This window comes from Mastigoproctus giganteus, chromosome 1 (genome assembly GCF_048544385.1).
Source record: "Mastigoproctus giganteus isolate SK-2022 chromosome 1, ASM4854438v1, whole genome shotgun sequence".
NCBI lineage: Eukaryota > Metazoa > Arthropoda > Arachnida > Uropygi > Thelyphonidae > Mastigoproctus > Mastigoproctus giganteus.
In genome coordinates, this window is record NC_143575.1 from 82779609 (window position 1) to 82798449 (window position 18841).

Genomic DNA, 18841 nt, shown 5'->3' on the forward strand with positions numbered 1-18841 from the left:
GAAATTTTAAGAGTTATTTTTGAAATCTATACACAGAAAGTGATTAATAACAGCTCATTTTTTAGGCTCAGTTACTTATTTATGAATTACTGCTGATTCCTCCTTCGCCCGAGATTTCATTCTTTTTGATTTATACTACTTTGATATGTATTACACTTGACATCTTTATGGGTTGAAATAGCCCCAATTTGATGACAAATTCATGCACACCTTTAACGAGCAATAGTTTAAGATCAAGCTGTGACTGGATAGAGTTGGTGGAGCAGTGCCAAGATCATGACCTTTAAGCAGAAATGCAATGCAAAAGTTCAAAGACAGCCATACAAATTGCCAAGAAAGAATCATGTAAAATTTAACTTTGTGGGCTATATCAACTTCCAAAGCTCTCCTAAACTTTATTGTCAAAGCCAGTTCTCTTCAGTCAAATCTAGCATGTAAATTGTGGTGAGTGGAAGACACACAGCCTATGTTGGGAAATTGTGCTTTGTACTGCTAACGTTCAGCATATTTTTTTTTCCAACAAGATAAACAAAATGGATTACAATGCACCTGTAATTTTTATGCAGGTTATGGTTATTGTTTGGTTTTTAGGAGCATTAGCAACTAAGGCCATATTGGTCCAGGATATGCGGTGGTCATTCTCTGACCTTTCCGCATCCTCCGTATTTGGTGGTGACGGGCTCGAACTCCAGTCTAATCAAGAAGCGTGTGCTACGCACTGCTGCTCCTTCCCACCTGGCTACAGAGGTGCCCACAAGTTATGGTTATGTGAATTTTCCATGAAATTCTAGAGGAAGTGACTAGAAATAAAAAAATTTAAAGGCGCCATATACTGCACAAGAATACCATATGCAGTACACTAGGAAATTTTCATTACAGTTCCATTCAATTTCATTATTATGTCTGTCTGTAATTGATTTCAGCAGTCTTTTTGAATTAGACAAGCTATCCACACTGGGTGATTCAATTCAGACTTCAAACTTTGTTGTAGATGTATTTCTAATAAACAATACTAAAATGCAAATAAAACCCTATATCATTAGTTGGATTACAGTAGTGATTTCAAAATACATTACATTTCAAATAATATAATATAAAATTAATGTGGATATACTGTACTGTTATATGTTAATCTATTCAGAGATTTTTGTACAGGTTTGCTGCTCTGTACAAAATGGCAAAAGATAACAAGTGCAACTAAAATGTAATAAAAATTCATCAAAAAGTTCTATTCGTTAAAAAGAGAGAGAAATACAATAAGCAATATTCAAAAGAAATATGGTAAAGAAAGATTTATTATACGGAAATACTAATAAAACATTTCAAAATATATAAAAAAAAAATTCAATGACAGTCACTCCAACACTAATCCATTTGTACAACTGCTAATATTATTTACACAAAATAAGTTTTCATACATTATGGACACGTTTTAAGAATGGAAGACTTTCACATGTATGGAACCATTATCGAGGTATACAATGTACAGTATAATATACATCTCCAAATCACGTACATGAGACTTTAATTCCATCTTCAACTGTAACGTTACTGTGGTTTTCCATCTGCAGGCTTCAAAAATACTTGTGCTGCATTGTTATTGCTGTTCTAAATTTGTTGGAAACATTAAATCTTGTTTGGAAGGTTGCTGCCTCAATATACTAGTTCTATTACACTTCATATGAAGGCACTACAAAAAGAAAATAAGCAAAAAAAAAAAATAAGAAAATAAAATAGGTAAGGATATTTTATAAAAATATACTTATAAAAATGGATATTAATGAGGATTACTGGAAAAGCAGTGCTAACACTGTCTATATGAACATGAGCAAGAGACATATGGCATAGGTAATGTATAAGAGGGGATAAGGATGCCACTAGGTTTCAACAACACTGTCCTAATAACACATGCTATCCTAGTTGCAAGGTTGTATAGCAATAACACTTTTGTAAGATTGTAAATGTGTGCTACAGGTGCTCCCCAAGTTATGTTTAAGAAATAAGATCAGTGCCTTGGCTTGGATAAAGCCTGAAGTAGCAAGGGGACAAAGCACACAGGACTCTTTCCACAATTTGTAGGAAAGATGTGGGCATGGTGCATTGTCCTCTGTGAATTCATCTTGTATACTGATGAGCAAAAGGTGTAACTCACTGGTTCATTCATGGATGTTGATAGGTTGATGTAGCAGTGTGGTGACTGTCTGTGTGGTTGATTATGTTCCATATTTTGCATCTTGAAAGAACAACTTCATATGCTAAAACTGCAATGTAAGGATATTGTATAAAAATATCGATGGTTCGACTGTTGATGATCCTGCTCAGATAGCAAACAAACTGTATGAGTATTTTGCATCTACATTCACATGAGGAGTTATTAAGGTTTGAAAATGACAGAAGGTTATCAAATTGTAGCAGGGTGCTTAATGATTTTGTAATAACTGAGAGGAAAGTGGAGGAGAAATTGTTGAAGTTAAACATAAGAAAGGCACCTGGGGTAGATGGGATCTATCCAGTTATATTAAAGGAGGCGGCAAAGCAACTAAGAAAAACCCTTAGCCATAATTATGAGAGCATCCTTGGACTCATGGGAGGTCCCCACGGACTGGAGATGTGCAAATGCATTCCCAATTCACAAAGGGGGATCGAAGGGTGACACGAGTAATTACAGACCAGTTAGTTTAACTTCTGTTCGGGGTAAAATAATGGAGTCACTGGTTAAAGATGCATTGCAGGATCATCTAGACAAGACTGCAGCAATAATTCAGACACAGCATGGGTTTGTTAAGGGAAAGTCTTGTCTGACAAATTTGATAGGATATTATGATGTGGTTACAAAGGAACTGGATGCAAAAAATAATTTTGATATCATATATTTGGATTTCAGGAAAGCTTTTGACACTGTTGCGCATGGAAGACTATTGTACAAATTGGAGCAGAATGGTATTAAGGGTAAGTTGCTACAATGGATAAAAGGATGGTTGAGTAGGGGAAGACAGAGGGTGATAATTAATGGGTGCTGCTCTTCGTGGACTAATGTTATTAGTGGAGTCCCACAGGGTTCGGTTTTGGGTCCTCTGTTGTTTTGTATATTTATCAATGATTTTGATGAAGGTATATCAGGCTTGGTGTCGAAGTTTTCAGATGATACAAAGGTTGGCGGGGTTGTTAATGACAGTGTGCTACTGCAACAGGATCTATATAATTTGGGCAGATGGGCTAAGAAGTGGCAACTGAAGTTTAACTTTGACAAATTCAAAGTACTGCATATGGGTAGAAGTAACCCCATAGAAACGTACCAACTGTGCGGTACTACACTTAAGGTGGTATAAAATGAAAAAGACCTGGGAGTAATTGTGCAGGCAGATATGAAGTTTTCTGAGTAATGCAGACAGGCTGCCAGGGCAGGTCATGGGGTTTTGTCAATGATATATAGGAATTTTGCTAGCAGGGAGAAGGAGGTGATTGTCCCTCTGTATAAGGCAATGGTCAGGCCGCACCTTGGGTACTGCGTACAGGTATGGAAGCCTCATTTTAGGAAGGATGTAGTTTTGCTTGAGCGTGTACAGAGAAGGGTAACAAGATTGGTGAAGGGAATAAAGGGATCCTCTTACCAAGAGAGGCTTAAGTTCTGCAAATTGCAGTGGCTGGAGACTAGGCACCTGCACGGTGATCTGATTGTGGTGTATAAGGTCTTGAATGGGTTGAGCACGCTGAATTCTGATGGGATCCTTCCACTTGTTCAGATTACGAACATAAGGGGGCATAAATTCAAATTAAGAAAAGACAGATGTAGAATAGATGTGCGGAAATTTGCCTTTAGCCAGCGGGTGGTTAATTGCTGGAACAAACTTCTATCTGTTGTGGAAGTTGATAGGTTAAATAAATTTAAGGAGGAACTAGTCAGGCATTTAAAGGGAATGGTGTGAATTTTTTTTTTTTTGGCCGATGCTGTATAGGTTCATACACTTGCTTTCTTGCATCACATGCCACTACTACTACTGTTGCTTACAGGGTTCAACCAATCCCTTATTGATGTCCAGAAGTGGCATCATTACAAAATGTTTCCAAAAGTTTCATCATGATTATGCATTTTTCTGAAAAGCATAATCATGTTTCAGAAAAATAAGGCTGAAATATATGAAATTAGCAATTTTGAAATTACAATTAATTGTTTATTAGAAACAACTTTCAAGCTTAAAGAAAAATATAAAACTCCCAGAGTTAATACCTAGTAATTTTGAGGAAGGTGGCCATAAAGTGCATCAATCTATTGAGTTATGAGGGTATCCCTGGACTTGAGAGAGAGAGATTCCTTTGGATTGGAGAATTGCCAATGTATTGCCATTACGTAAAAGTGGTTCTAAGAGTGAAGTCAGTAACTATAGAGTAGTTAGTTTGACTTCAGTGGTAGGGTAAATCTTGGAGGCAATGATTAAAAGCACAATCTATAGACAATTAGTAGAAAGCATTCTGAAGGACACACAGCATGGTTTTGTTAAGGGAAAATCATGTTTAACCTGGTTAGTTATTTTGACAGTTTCATGAACTGGACACAGGGAATAATTTCAATATAGTTTATTTGGATTTTAGCAAGGCATTTAACCCAGTCCCTCATTAGAGGTTGCTGTAAGGATGGGAACATGTGACTATTGGCAAGATTCTAAGATGGCTCACTGGGTGGCTGCAGGGCAGGAGGCAGAGAGTTGTAATTAATGGATATTCTTCACATTGACAACATCCCCCCCCCCAAGGATTGCTTCTTCAACTACTGTTGTTTATGATTTTCATAAACAACGTTGCCATTCATTAAGAATGCTGTAATGGCATTTATATCATAACATGTGGTCTCTACTTTCAGGATTGATTCAGGACTTGAAAATAATGAAGGAGTTTATATAAACATATCCACGTTCTAGACCAGTGGTTCCCAACCGATGGTTCGTGAATCCCTAGAGGCTCGTGAAAGTGTTACGGGGATTCGCACTAAAAATTCTGTAATGGTGTCTGCTTAGATTTATATAAGTATATTTTTGTAAACTACAAAACAGTTTAATATTAATTTATGTGGTTCAGAAAAAAATTTATATTTAGTAGTAGTTTGGGTCATGCGCCTTGACATAGCAAGCATGAGCAACAGGATGTTAGTGGGGGGGGGGGAAATTAGGTGCAAACATGCTGATATGTATCGCACTGTTCAGTCACACTTCATAAAAACTCTGGTAAACGTTGCTTGTCACTACACCATGCTATATCGTGCTGGATTTGAATGTTATACAGTATTAAATTGTTTGAATTCATAGTATTTTTAAACTTTAAAAATCATTATGACTGTAATACTATAATTAGTTTACTATCTTACAGTACCGTCTTGTTAAATGAATGTTTTCCAAAACAAATTTTTTTATTTCATTATCAAAGACCATTGTTATGTCTTTGAAAATTATTATGTTAATTTTATATTATTATGCAATATCGCATAAAAACGTAGTACTGGAAATATTGTATAATAAAAATTCAGAACTGTTATACGATTTCAGAGAATATAGGCTTAGTGGTTGGCAATAAAAATATTATGTTGAAAGGGGTTTGGGCTTCTTTTCTTTTTCCAAATTGCAAGGTTTTAATTGTGACTTTCCATCATCTAAAGGGATAACAGATACGAAACCACTATTGTAACTATCAGTGTAAATATATCTGTAGTTTTGTTTTTGGCCTTGGATGATGAAGATTAGGCTGTTCGTAAAAAATGTGATAGCATTTTCTGTTAACCAAGAGTAATGAATACTTGCAGTTATTGAAGGGAATTCTGGCAAAATTAATGTAAATCTCATAATACAGCACGTGTTAAGAGTACTACTCTGGTTATCTGCATTGAATCAGAAGTAGCATATTCTCTCTCTCTCTCTCTCTCTCTCTCTCTCTCTCTCTCTCTCTCTCTCACACAGAGAAGAAATTACAGACACAATGTCAAAATGTAACACGTACCTTTTGGATTAATTCAAGACCTGAAAACAAATGAAAAGAAAGTACATATAAACATATGTTGAAATATAAGGAATGAGTTATGCAATTTATTAGGTGAAACTCCTCTTGCTATCCAAGATATTCTTTACCATGTTAAAATTCATTTAGTTACTATATTCACTGGTTCTACTGTATTCTTCTTTTGCAAAAAATGGAAACCAGTGCCACAGGCTCACTTTTATTATACACTGAGTGATCACTGAATTATGACCACCCCTATGAAAACTGAATGCGACCCGTTGACCACACGGGGTACAAGAGTGCGCAGTTAGTCAACCTACGTAGCATAGATAAGGTGTCAGTGGTTCAGTAGGTAGTAAAATTCTGAGTGTGATGGATAAAAGGAAGAATTTATTGGACTTTGATAAAGGACAGATTGTGGGTGCTCGATAAGCTGGTGCCTCGATTTCCCAAATGGCTGAACTGGTGGTGTGTTTGAGAGAGCCGCCATAGTTAAAGTGTACCAGAACTTGCATCAAAATGGTCAAACAATGACCCAACGGCAAAACTGCAAAGACTAGCGAAAGGTTGAAGTTAGAGGTGCGTGCTGGGTCCGACGACTTGTACAGACAACACTTTTGAAGAGTTGACTACCAAATACAACATGGGCCAACCCGGAACAATATCTGCCATGACCATGCATCGCATGCTCGCACATATGAGCTTGGTTAGGAGAGGATGTCTAGGGTGTCCTCTCCTAATCAAGGTCCATCGGCATAAAAGACTTGCCTAGCGCAAAGAGCATGCAAGTTGGATGTTAGAAGACTGGAAGAAGGTGTGTGGTTGGATGAGTCACATTATTTATTCCACACCGTGGATGGTCATGTACAGATTTGGTATCAACAACATGAGGCTCTTGATTCATCATGCATGGTATCAAAAGTACAGGTTGGTGGAGGCAGTTTTATGGTGTGGGGCATGTTTCACTGGCAGGAACTTGGACCCCTGGTCCATGTGGAACAACGTATCAGTGGTCTCGGCTATCGCCAACTGCTTCCTGACTGTGTACCCCCCCCCCCACAATGTTACACTTTTTCCCCGAATAGCGATGGTGTCTTCCAAGATGACAATGCACCAAGGCATTGAGCATTTGTTGTGCAGGAATGGTTTGAGGAACACAGTTCTGACTTCCAGCATATTGATTGGCTTCTGAACTCCTCCAATATCAATACCATAGAGAACTTGTGGGACACTATGGAAAGGCATATCAGACGTCTGGATACACCAATCATCTCCATATCTGCATTGCTGGGTGCATTACACAGCTTGGTTGGCCGGATAGCTGCTGTACTGAGGGCAAAAGAAGGACCTACAAAGTATTAGGTAGGTGGTCATAATTCAGTGATCACTCAGTGTATGTGATTTATGCACAGCCAGCATTCCACTTCATTTTAGTTACATATCCAGAGACTATTTGGATAAGCTTAAAAATGGACAGGCTACGGAGGCCTATTGCATGATCTGCTTGCCCACTGGAGCTGATTCCACTTGATTTTTACCTGGGGGTCATCTGAAATCCATGACACAATTAACAACAATAAAATGCTTTCCCAATGTGTATAACAGTAGCACACAAACTGGTTCATGGGAACGAGAAGGCAGACTTTATGCTTTTTCTGCTTATTCACTGGTGTTCAAAGAAAGTCATCACTTAGGAATTTCACATTTCTAACCCTTTTTCACAATGCCATGTTACTTTAATGACTAGAATCACAAATAGAAATATAAACAAAAGATATTTATTAATAGTTAAGGCAAAGCTAAGTAATATTTGACAGGTGCTCTCAAAATATTCCAAAATCAGCATTTGCAACCTTTATATAGCAGTTTTGGCAAACAACAATTATGGCTGAAATGCAATCAGAAGCGCTCAAACAACACGAGGGCTTTTAAATGGAAAACAAAATGAAAAGTTCAACAGGTGCAAACTAATATTTAGTTGAACCGCCTCTGGGCCTGATGACAGCAGCAGCACACCATCGAGGCATTGACAAGATCAATTTCTGAAGGTAATCAACTGATAGTTTGTGTTTCCAAACACGAATTGTGGCTTCCTGAAGTTCACGAAGGGTCTTGGGTTTCTTTCTGAAAACTGCTGATTCCATATAATGCCAACAGTTCTCTATAGGATTCAGGTCTGGGCTGTTTCCTAGCCAGCTAACAGTTGTAATGGACCATTGTTCCAATCATTTTTTCACCTGTAACAAATGTAAACACATTACTGTCGAACCTCTAATGCAGAAATGAAACTAAAGTAACTACAGAAGTGCCTACTTACACTTTTTGCCCAATGACAAGGAGCAGAGTCATCCTGAAAGATGCACTTACTTGGCAGGTTGAAATGGTTTCTAATGGTTTGCTGCCATTTGCCTTCCGATATAGCCAGGTATCTATTGGCATTTACGGAACCTTTTATAAATTGCAGGTGGCCTACTACACAATATGAAATGCACCCCAAATCATTTGGCTGGTAGGAATTTCACTGTAGACACCATACAGTCTGGATGGTATTCTTCACGTCTACAGCGAATCGTTTGTCTCCCATCAGAGCCAAGCAGGTTGAATTTCTTCTCATCCGAGAAAATACTGACTTCCACTGCTCAGGGGTCCATTTGACATGCTCCTTACACCAAATTAATCGGGCCTTTTTGAATTTTTGTGCGAGGAGGGGCTTCTTAGGATGATGGGCTACAAGTCCATTTTTGAAGAGGCGTCTGACTGTTACTGCACTTGCTACTATTCCTGTATGTTCTTCCCATTCTCTTTTCAGCTCAGACAAAGAAGCTTTACGGTTTTTAAGGCCTAAGTGCTTCAAAACATGGTCCTGTTTTGGCATAGAGACTCGTTTGCATCCGATTCCTTTTTTCCTATCAGCAGAACTAGTATTCTTGAGTTTGTAAAGAAATCTACTCACTGTCGACTGATTACAAGACACTCTATAAGCAATATGATAGGAAGAACATCCTTCCTCATGTAAAGCAACAATAGAACTCTTTCTTCGTGGCGTCAACTGCATATAACTTGCCATCCTGACACAAGCAAGGAATGACTGCAACCCTTGCAGAGTGTGCTTATATAGCTGAAAGCAACAGCTGATGCAATATTACGTCATCACTTATGCATGTCAATCTTATCTGATGCAATCTGTAAGAAATATTGCCATATACTTACGTTATTCAGACAACAATTACAATTTTAAGGGGTGATGCACTTTCTCTGAACACCAGTGTATGTTACAAGTCAGTTACATGATAAGTGATTATGTATCAAGCAAACTTCATATATAGACAGTCTTTTAATTTTATATTTTAAATCTGTGCACTTTGAAATAATGAAGGGCAAATTTTTAAGGTAAGTTAGAAGTATTTTTGTTAACCATAATGTTTTGTTATTGAGAGTAATAAAACAAAATTATATTGGGGGAGGGCTCTGGTAAAGCTAGGAATCAAAATAGGTCCATTCCCAAAATGTTTGTTTGACAATGGTAAAATGGACTCCATCAAGTCCAAGCACTACTTGGAATTTTTGAATACATCAGGCAGTTCATGGCAAGGTGTTCAAGTGTGATTTTCAGTACTTCCTTTGAAGTGGACAATCGTTGGAACACAAAATAGGCCATAACTCAGAATTGAAACAATTTTATCATATGCTTATATAAATTGTTTATCATTTTTTTCAGGTCACATGTTATGAAACATCTTGTTATATTTTCATGTATTAGCAATAATCTTAAAATAATGTCTTTACCTGAAGTTTTAGAACCCATTTTGAATTTTTATTTTGCCACTTGATTGCCTTTTTTAGTGTCTAACCATCAGGGTTTTAGTCATAAGTAAATCAAGAAAAATAAATTTTGATTAGCATCACCAATAATAAAAATGTCTATGTTGTGTATATTAATGTTTGTGCTTTGCTGAAATCTGTAATATTTGTATTTCTTAATGGCAATCTCAATAAGTAAAAGCTTGACAGAAGTTTATACAAATGGCATATTTGGAGGGGAAGAGTATATGTACAGCTCGTAATACATATACATTTCCTATTAACATTTAATGTTGCAGAACTGAAGCCTTTCATGATAAGAGTACCCCTTTGTTCCTCTCACTAATCTTGTTATTCTTATCTGCACCCGTTCCAACAAATCCACATCTTTCCTAAAATGAGGCCTCCAGACCTTTATGCAGTATTCATGATGTGGCCTGACCGTCGCCTTCTACAATGGGATAGTCACCTTCCTCAAGAGAAGCATTTCTTGCAGGGAAATCACAGGTACTTTACATAATCAGTTTCACTTTTATAGCTGTGCACATAAGCTGAAATGCCTGTTACATATCTATAAGATGATGCATATATAGACAAGGTCTCTCTTGCACCATGGGTAAGGTGCAAGAGAGACCCTTGGTAAGGATTATGAATATCAAATTAAAACTGGAGTGAAGTAGGAAGGTGCCTGGTATTACCACATGTTGATATGGAATATACCAAGAATATACCAGAAATGGTTATGGCTGTAAAATTGAGAATTCAGTATAAAATACATTAAAAGGAAATGTAAACTGTGTGTGATACATATACAGGTCACACAATCCAAATAACATCTCAATAAAACTATGGGCCATACTTTGCACCACTACTATTTCAATATAACAGAAAGCAAAACTTGAGCTCAGGATTGTTGTATAATGATTTCCAGTTCCAATTTTAACTCATGTAGATAGCAGAAAAAATGTACAGAAGAAACAAATGAAGCCATTGGGTCCTCTCATTTGTGCTTCATAAAGACAGATATTCCTGACACCTATGGACAAATGTTTGGTTATTAGAATCAAATCTGTTTCAGAGAGAGCATTTGTGGAATGGATTGAAAGGGTCATATGACATAATGGACCCCTCTGTACAATATCCACCAGCTGCAAAGCTGAATATACAAGAAATGTGAACATTTTGTGGAGTCCATGCTGAGAAAAATTACTGATAGTGTGGAGGAAAGTGGAAGTCTTACAAAATATTGGAGCGGTACTCATTATAAAATGTTCAAACTATAATTTTTAATCCAGAAGTGAGTTACATACCTCATCCTCATATCTCCTAAAAGATTTTAAATTCTTATAGTATCGACTGATTACAGGACTGAGTAACATAGTGTCAATAGGAGTCTTTTCACCTGTGATGAAATTATAACAAAATACGAATAACAATTCAACATAAAATTCTCCAATTAAAGTTAAAAATGTAAAAATAGCAATAAATTAACTATCGTTTATTTAATCTATTTCAGTATAACTAGTTGCTAATGCAAACAACAACAAAAAAAAATTTTTTTTTGGACCAATAATGTCAAATAAAAGGAGAAAACTTCTGGAAACCAAGGATACTAAAACTGATGAAAAATGGCAGTGCAGAATTAGAAATAGTAGCAACAAAAATGTATGCTTGTTTATGTATGGGGTAGTTATATTTTGAAATTAAGGATTACCTGTGATTTATTCTGCGGTGCTTCTTCTGACTCAGGACTCTACATTTTTATTTTCTTCTCTAACTGTAATTTTCTTAGGGGAAGCTTAGCAGCTATTATCTAGTTATCAGTTGGATAAAAACGTGAACTCCTGAGAACACCTTAATACCGTTGATACCAAAATTAAAACTTATTTCAGCAAACCTCCTTTATTTAAAAATACTAATCTTAAATTATAAAGGATCTTCCCCAAAGCTGAACCATAACTTTTAGTTCATGGAATTTGCAATATGAGTCTTTTCAGCTGCAATGAAACTATAAAATTACAAATGTGTGGCTTTAATCAGAGAACATTTATTCATTCATGGATGATCTGACTATTTCTCAAGATGTAATCAGTGATCTCTTGAATATACTCGTGAGATGTAATCTCTTGAACATACTTGTGAGAGTATGTTCAAGAGTATTCATCATCTCAGACACATTCAAGTGCCTGAGATGATGAATGGGCATTGGAGCTTTCAGTTATTCTCAAATTCAGTTTCCAAAATTAACAGCTTACAAAAATTGGGCGATAATCAGTACTGAAATTTGATCAAACAGAAACAAATGTTTTTAAATGAAATTTAAACAAATGTTTAAATGCAAATGAAATGGTGAGCCATTTCCAAGGTGTCAAAACACTTTGCATTGACAGAATTCCGATGATTTTTCTCATTCTATGATGTAGAGTGCTATGGGTTGATTTCTGATATGAGGAAATACAACCTATTCATCTCACATGTTACATTATTCTGATTGGACAGTGTTGTCTCCTTGTGTTGGAGAAAAGGGCGGGTTACGATTAATGGAAAATATTTTTTCTAATTTTATCATTGGTTTATATACATTTGCAATCTCAGTATTTTGAAATAAAGCATTAAATTTTAAATATGAGGAGGAGCATACAGTAAGCATAAAGATGAATGCTTTCCAATACTGTCCTTCTGCATTTAATTAAAAATTTTTTAAAAAAAATAGCGATTTCAAGAACTTTATTTTATATACTATTTATTAAAGAAATCAGACAGTCCAGGTTTATGTGATAAGATGTGAGCAAATTTATCTCTGCTTTGCGATCATTCACTGATGAGCTATCATTGGTCTATATACATTTGCGATCTCAATATTTTGAAATAAAGCATTCAATTTTGAATATGGGGAGGAGCATACAGTAAGCATAAAGATGAATGCTTTCCAATAATGAGAAAGTACAGTCAGTCCTCGTATAGCACGATAGTTGTGTTCCTAGAAACCCTCGTGCAATGCGAAATCGTGCAATATAAACAACAGGCCCTATGGGAAAAATACGGTTTGGTGCCGACCACCCAAGAAAATGTCCTTCTGCATTTAATTAAAAAAAAAAAAAAAAAATTAGCGATTTTGAGAACTTTATTTTTGATACTATTTATTAAAGAAATCAGACAGTCCAGGTTTACACAATAAGATGCGAGCAAATTTATCTCTGCTTTATGATCATTCACTGATGAGCTAAATTTAATTGCATACATATTTATTATGTATGAAGAGATGGTAACTATTAAAATGTAAATAAAGAGCATTTGATCTTTGCATTATAGTATTCATAACTTTGTGTATAATGTTGTCTGCCATTATGCAAATAATGTCTTCTATAATAACTATAATAAAAGACATTTTGAATAAAAGGAGATAAATGAACTTTCTCAATCTCAGAAAGGTATATCTCCACTATTAAAACACTTATGTTTAGATCCTTCAGAAGCCTACATATTTCCTTATATATATTGTCCTATGAAAAACTACGAAGTTGGCTTCCACTAAAATACTAAATCGCTGTTAGGATTTTCAAAGGTTTTGGTTTGATTGGCATATTAGCAATTGAGACTATAATGCACCAAAACCAGGTCACATAGAAGTACACAATTAAAATTTCAGTGACCTAAAGAATTAGGTCACTTTGTCAAAACATATAACAATAAATGTATAAAATATAACAATAAAGGCATAACAAGATATAATATATAACAATAAAAAGATAAATTTTAAATACAAGTAAAAGGGTTACTTGATTTTAAATAACTAAAAACAGAAGACACACAGTCATTATCGGGTAAAATCTGACTGAGTGTATAAGGTTCAGCCAAATTACTAAAAGTAAAACATAAAACATGTTCATGTCTGTAATGTCAACATTCGAATAAAATACAGTCAGTCCTCGTATAGCACGATAGTTGTGTTCCTAGAAACCCTCGTGCAATGCGAAATCGTGCAATATAAACAACAGGCCCTACGGGAAAAATAGGGTTCGGTGCCGACCACCCAAGATTGAACACACATTTGTAACTAAAACATTCCCAAACACAATAAATAGTCGTAATAAAATACTTACGTATTTTATTATGACTATTACGTAATAAAATATTGCTAATGCTTTCACTTCTATCGTAAGCAACCTTGTTTTTTGTTTGATTTTCTATCCAAACAGATAACAGCCGTTCCATGTCTTCCAATTCTTGGTGTCTTAATCTAATGGATCTTAATTACACTTTGAGTTGTTCCTGCTATGAAAGTTGTTTTTATTTTCTCTGCATTCTTTGTAATTCTCGGTGTTGCTTCATTTAGGTCTGCAGCACGTGCAATATTACATGGTCTTTCATTTCGCTCAAAGCGTTTCACAATTTCATACTTTTTCTCTATCCGCAGAGACGGATTGGCCATAAGCCTTACCGGGGAAACCCCAGTGGGCCGGAGGCCGGTGTGATTTTGGCTATAAACCATAGTATGTAAAGTAAAGTAAAGCGTAGCTATTATCAACCCACTGCAGGATGGAAGCCTCCTCAACAATTCATGCTGAGGGAAATGGACCATAATCTGCCATGCTGGTCCAGTGCGGGTTGGCAGATCGACCGTATTCAGCAGCCAGGGGCTTGAACCCTGGTCTACTCAAAGAGCGTGTGCTACTGCACTCCCGCTCCTGCCCACTCAGCTACGGAAGCCTTCAACCATAGTATGAGGCCACTATAAATTTTCCCGGGTAAGAATCTCTGTTTATCGATATGGCTTTTCTTTTTCTCTCTGAATCTGCAGTGTCTTCACCAGGATGCTTCTTTTCACACCTTTTAAGTATTTTACTCATTTTTAGGGAATAAAGTGCAATTGAGTAAATCCCACTTCAGCACACTGTGATCACTGCCACCTAGTGGTTCCTGTATCTGCAGATTCTTAATGCATGAAGAATCACTACTGATAATCAAATCAAGAGTATTGCTCCCTCTAGTTGCCTCCCGAACATGCTGATTTAGAAAACAATCATCCAATAAATCCACAAAAGCCTTGCTAGTGTGTAAGTGACCAACCCACAAATTCCAGTCAATATCTTGGAAATTAAAATCCCCCATTATAAGACTCTCTGATTTACTGGCCCACTCTATTTCTCTGTACAGTTTCTTATTATACTCATCAGAGTCATTAGGCCTATAGCACACTCCTACTTTCAATTTTGATCTCCCAATGCTTATGTCACACCAAACTGACTCAACACTGCACTGTCCAGCGATGTCGACTGGCTTCACTTCCTTGGATTTTATGTGTTTCTTAACTAATAGCATAACCCCTCCCCCCTTCCTATCCTGTCTATCCTTTCTGTAGACGTTGTACTCCCCAAATTCCAGTTCTGCATTACTTATATCTGTGTGACACCACGTCTCTGATATCCCAACAATATCCGCCTTAGATGCTTTGAGCAATACCGCAAATTCATCAAATTTATTTACCAAACTCCTAGCATTGGTGTACATGCACTTGTTATTTTTCTTAGCTACCCTAACACAACCCATGTGTTTACTTGTACTCCAGTGACTCCCAGCAGACTCTGAAATATCCTGCCTCTTATTTTCCAAGCTGCTGCTCATTCCAATAGAAGCAGTGCAAGAATCACTTTCACCTCTGCCAGTGGCTATACTGTTAATCTATTAGTATTTGTATTCCCCCAGCTAGCAGTTTTCCGACCCACCTAACACTGCCTCGATAGCATCAGCAAATTTTAGGTGGTAGATGACTCTCATCAACCGGTGCAATACCACCACTTTGCTTATTGGAGGCTTGAAGTGGTGAAACCCATGTTTAGTCTCTAGAGCAAAGTTTCCGGCATCCCCCTCCCCCCCCCATACTTCTCCTTCAACCCATGCACGGTACTAAGTACTATAGGTTTTGATACCTTTCGTGTTTGGGGATTTCATTAAAAAAAAAATAATAATAAAACGAGGAGGCACGCTTGATACACATAAACAAAGCTGCGCGCATGTAGCAACTGAATAAACAACACCGTAAAGGCAGAGATACACTATTAACACCTCACATTTCTAGGGGTTACTACCATAAAACAGTAAAAATCCAGTTATGTTTCTGCTAGTGGAATCTGTTATAAACTGGTAGTAAACTCGATCTAATTGCATTTGCGGTTATACTGATAGCTGGAATTGTGTTGGTTTTTATGTTATTATGGTGAAATTGTTTCCCCTTCACTGATATAAAAAACATAAATACATTTTCAGAATCTTCTCTTAATTGCTACGTGTTGCATTCGGTTGGGGTGATTCTGCGTTCAACTGCCATTTCTTGTAAACACAAAGGCAAATCGTGCATAAGCGAATTCGGTTCGTGTTATATAAGACATCGTTCCCCTATTTATAAATCGTGTATGATCGAATTCGTGTAATGTAAACACGTGTTATACGAGGACTGACTGTATGCTGAATGGTTAAATAGGAACCACAATTCTCACACACAGGAGAATCATCTGCCCTCAGCAAGAATGCATTCATAAGATGACTATGTCCTATGTGGAGGTAAGCTAGAATAACTTCCTTTCTGTGGCTCCTGCACATACTAGAGTGCCAGTGTTGGATTATAGGCTTTATCTGATACAGCTTCTTTGTGACCTGCCCATGCTAAGATTGTTGTCACTGGGAGAGTAATGTAAAGTGTATCACCTGCCTGTAGTCTGTATAGGAGACTAACAGGCAATGAGTGTTGTGAACTTCTGGTGATCTGGCCACAGTGTCTGCCAGTCCATTATCCATGATCCCAATGTAGCTTGGAATCCAGCAGAAACAAATAAACACTCTGAAAGGAAAAGTAGGATCTGGGTCAGGAATGGATGAGTATTATATCTCATCCCCAATAAAGCCTGCAGTATATTTAGAGTCAATATACACTATACACCTTTGATAATTGTGGGTTTTAATATGGTCCAAGGCTAACTCTATAGCATACAACTCAACTGTATATATGCTGCATCCATGAGGAATCTTCCCAGATATAGTGCTATCTGGAAAAATAGCAGCAGATCCAACAGACTCTTACTTTGATCCATCAGTAAAGACAAGCAAAAAGTCATAGTATTTGGCTCGGTGGGCAGCACAGAGTTGTTGGTATACAAAAGATGGGGTGATGGCTTTACCACAAATTTTAATGGAGAAGTTGCATGATGGTATGCAAGCATGCCAGGGTAGAAGTAGTTGCCTTGGTGACTGGACAACTTTACCTACCATGATGTTAATCTCTCTGCGTAGCTCTTGGACAGGGATACCAAAGGAACAGTTGGCAGTCTGATGAGTGTTATAGAGAGTTTCCTATAGTAGCAGCTCAAAAATGGATGTCCATATAGGGTGGTCTGGCAGGATTTCAGTTTAAAAGTATAGAGTGATAATTGCTTTCATTGGAGCAATAGTGATAGTTCACCTGCTTCGATGTATAAATTCCAGATGAGGGATGTTCTAAATGCTCTAGTAACAATGTGGATGGCTTGTTTGTGAACTGGGTCTAGCTGTTGTATTATGCTGTTTCTAGCCAATGCATACACTGGAGACCCATAATCTAATTTACATCAGACAAGCACATGATAAAGGTGGAGTAAAGTGCAACAGCCTGCTCCTCATTTACTGGAAGAGATGGTGTGTAGGAGGTTCAATCCTCTTATGCACTTTGTCTACAGTTTACAGATATGTGGTAAAAATGTTAACTTCTTATTAAACATGAGCTCTAAGAATTTTGTCTCGAGTGCTACTGGAATGATGTTTTGCCCGAGCTGGAATTCTGGTTCAGGGTGAAGGTTCCGTTTGTGATAAAAGTGTACACAGACTGTCTTCTGAGGTGCGAACCTGAAGCAGTCAGCCATTGGCCAAGATTTCATGTGGTCAATACATGCCACAACTGTCTTTCAATAATCTTCATGTTTCAATGACTGGAGAAGATGGTAAAGAGGGCACTGTTTGCAGCTGGAGGAAGTTGCTCAGTAATTGAATTAACTTTGATAGCAAAAAGCATAACACTTAGAACTGATGCTTGGCAAAAAGATTTGAGAGAGAACGGACCCCACAGGAACTGGAAATGAACAGTTCAATAAAATTTTTTTAAGAAAAAGGGCTGGATGGCCCTAAGAGCTAGATCATAAATATCCTTTAAAATTCCAAATCTCCAAGCCGTATCATATGCTTTTTCCAACTTTATCAGGCGCTTGCATTTGAGGAAAGCATCTCGAATAGATGTTTCTAGTCTTATTAAATGGTCGAGTGTTGACCTGTTCCTTTGGAAACCACACTGCACTTTGGAAAGGAGGTCATTTTCTTCTAAATACCACACGAGATGAGCACTGACCATCCTTTCCAGGATCTTGCACAAGCAGTTTGTCAGAGCAATCAGGTAGTAATTATGTGGAAATATATCTGCAAGACAGATTCTGTTGTACAAACAGAGCAGCCGATCCATAGATTCAGAAGAAAGATGTTTAATCATGTCATAATAGATGTCATCTGGCCTGATAGCACTCGCCTGGGATAGTGATGCTTTCATTTTCCATTTTGTGAAGGGTTGATTGTATTCTTCACAGTTATTGGAAGACAACTTCAAAATGTTGCTTTTCAGCATTTTGTTTGAGGGTGAGAAACTCAGGGGTGTAAGATGTTTTAGCAGACACTTTAGCAAATGCCTCTCCAAGAGTGTTTGCAATTGCAGTTGGATCTGCAGTTGCACTTCCATTATGTTCTAGGATTGATAAAGGCTGAGATGTGTATCTGCCCATTTATTTTCTGGACTTTATCCTAAACAAGCTTAGGTGATGAAGGTTGATGGAAGATGTGAAGTGGATCCAAGATTCCTTCTGACACAATGTGCTCTGGCACATACACATTTATCAAGGTATAGCAGCAAAATATCTTGCCATACCTTGAGCCTTTTGCTGCTATTTAGTATTCCACCATGGTATTGGAAATGGTGGAAACCAAGTCAATGTCTTTGGAATTGATATTGCTGCTGCTTGGACAACACTATCTGTAATGTGCT

General features: G+C 37.1%; 1 protein-coding gene across 1 annotated transcript in view; it reads right to left on the minus strand.

Moving 5' to 3' along the window:
- Window positions 1-1476: 1476 nt before the first annotated feature.
- Window positions 1477-18841, minus strand: part of LOC150090942 (putative sodium-dependent multivitamin transporter) — a 230824-nt gene continuing 213459 nt past the window's right edge. Inside the window, exons 12-13 of the mRNA XM_090373547.1 lie at window positions 11097-11188; window positions 1477-1690 (exon numbers count right to left, since the gene is read on the minus strand). Of these exons, the coding sequence (XP_090229673.1) occupies window positions 1598-1690; window positions 11097-11188 (185 nt within the window). The 3' untranslated portion in view covers window positions 1477-1597. The remainder of the gene's footprint in view (window positions 1691-11096; window positions 11189-18841) is intronic.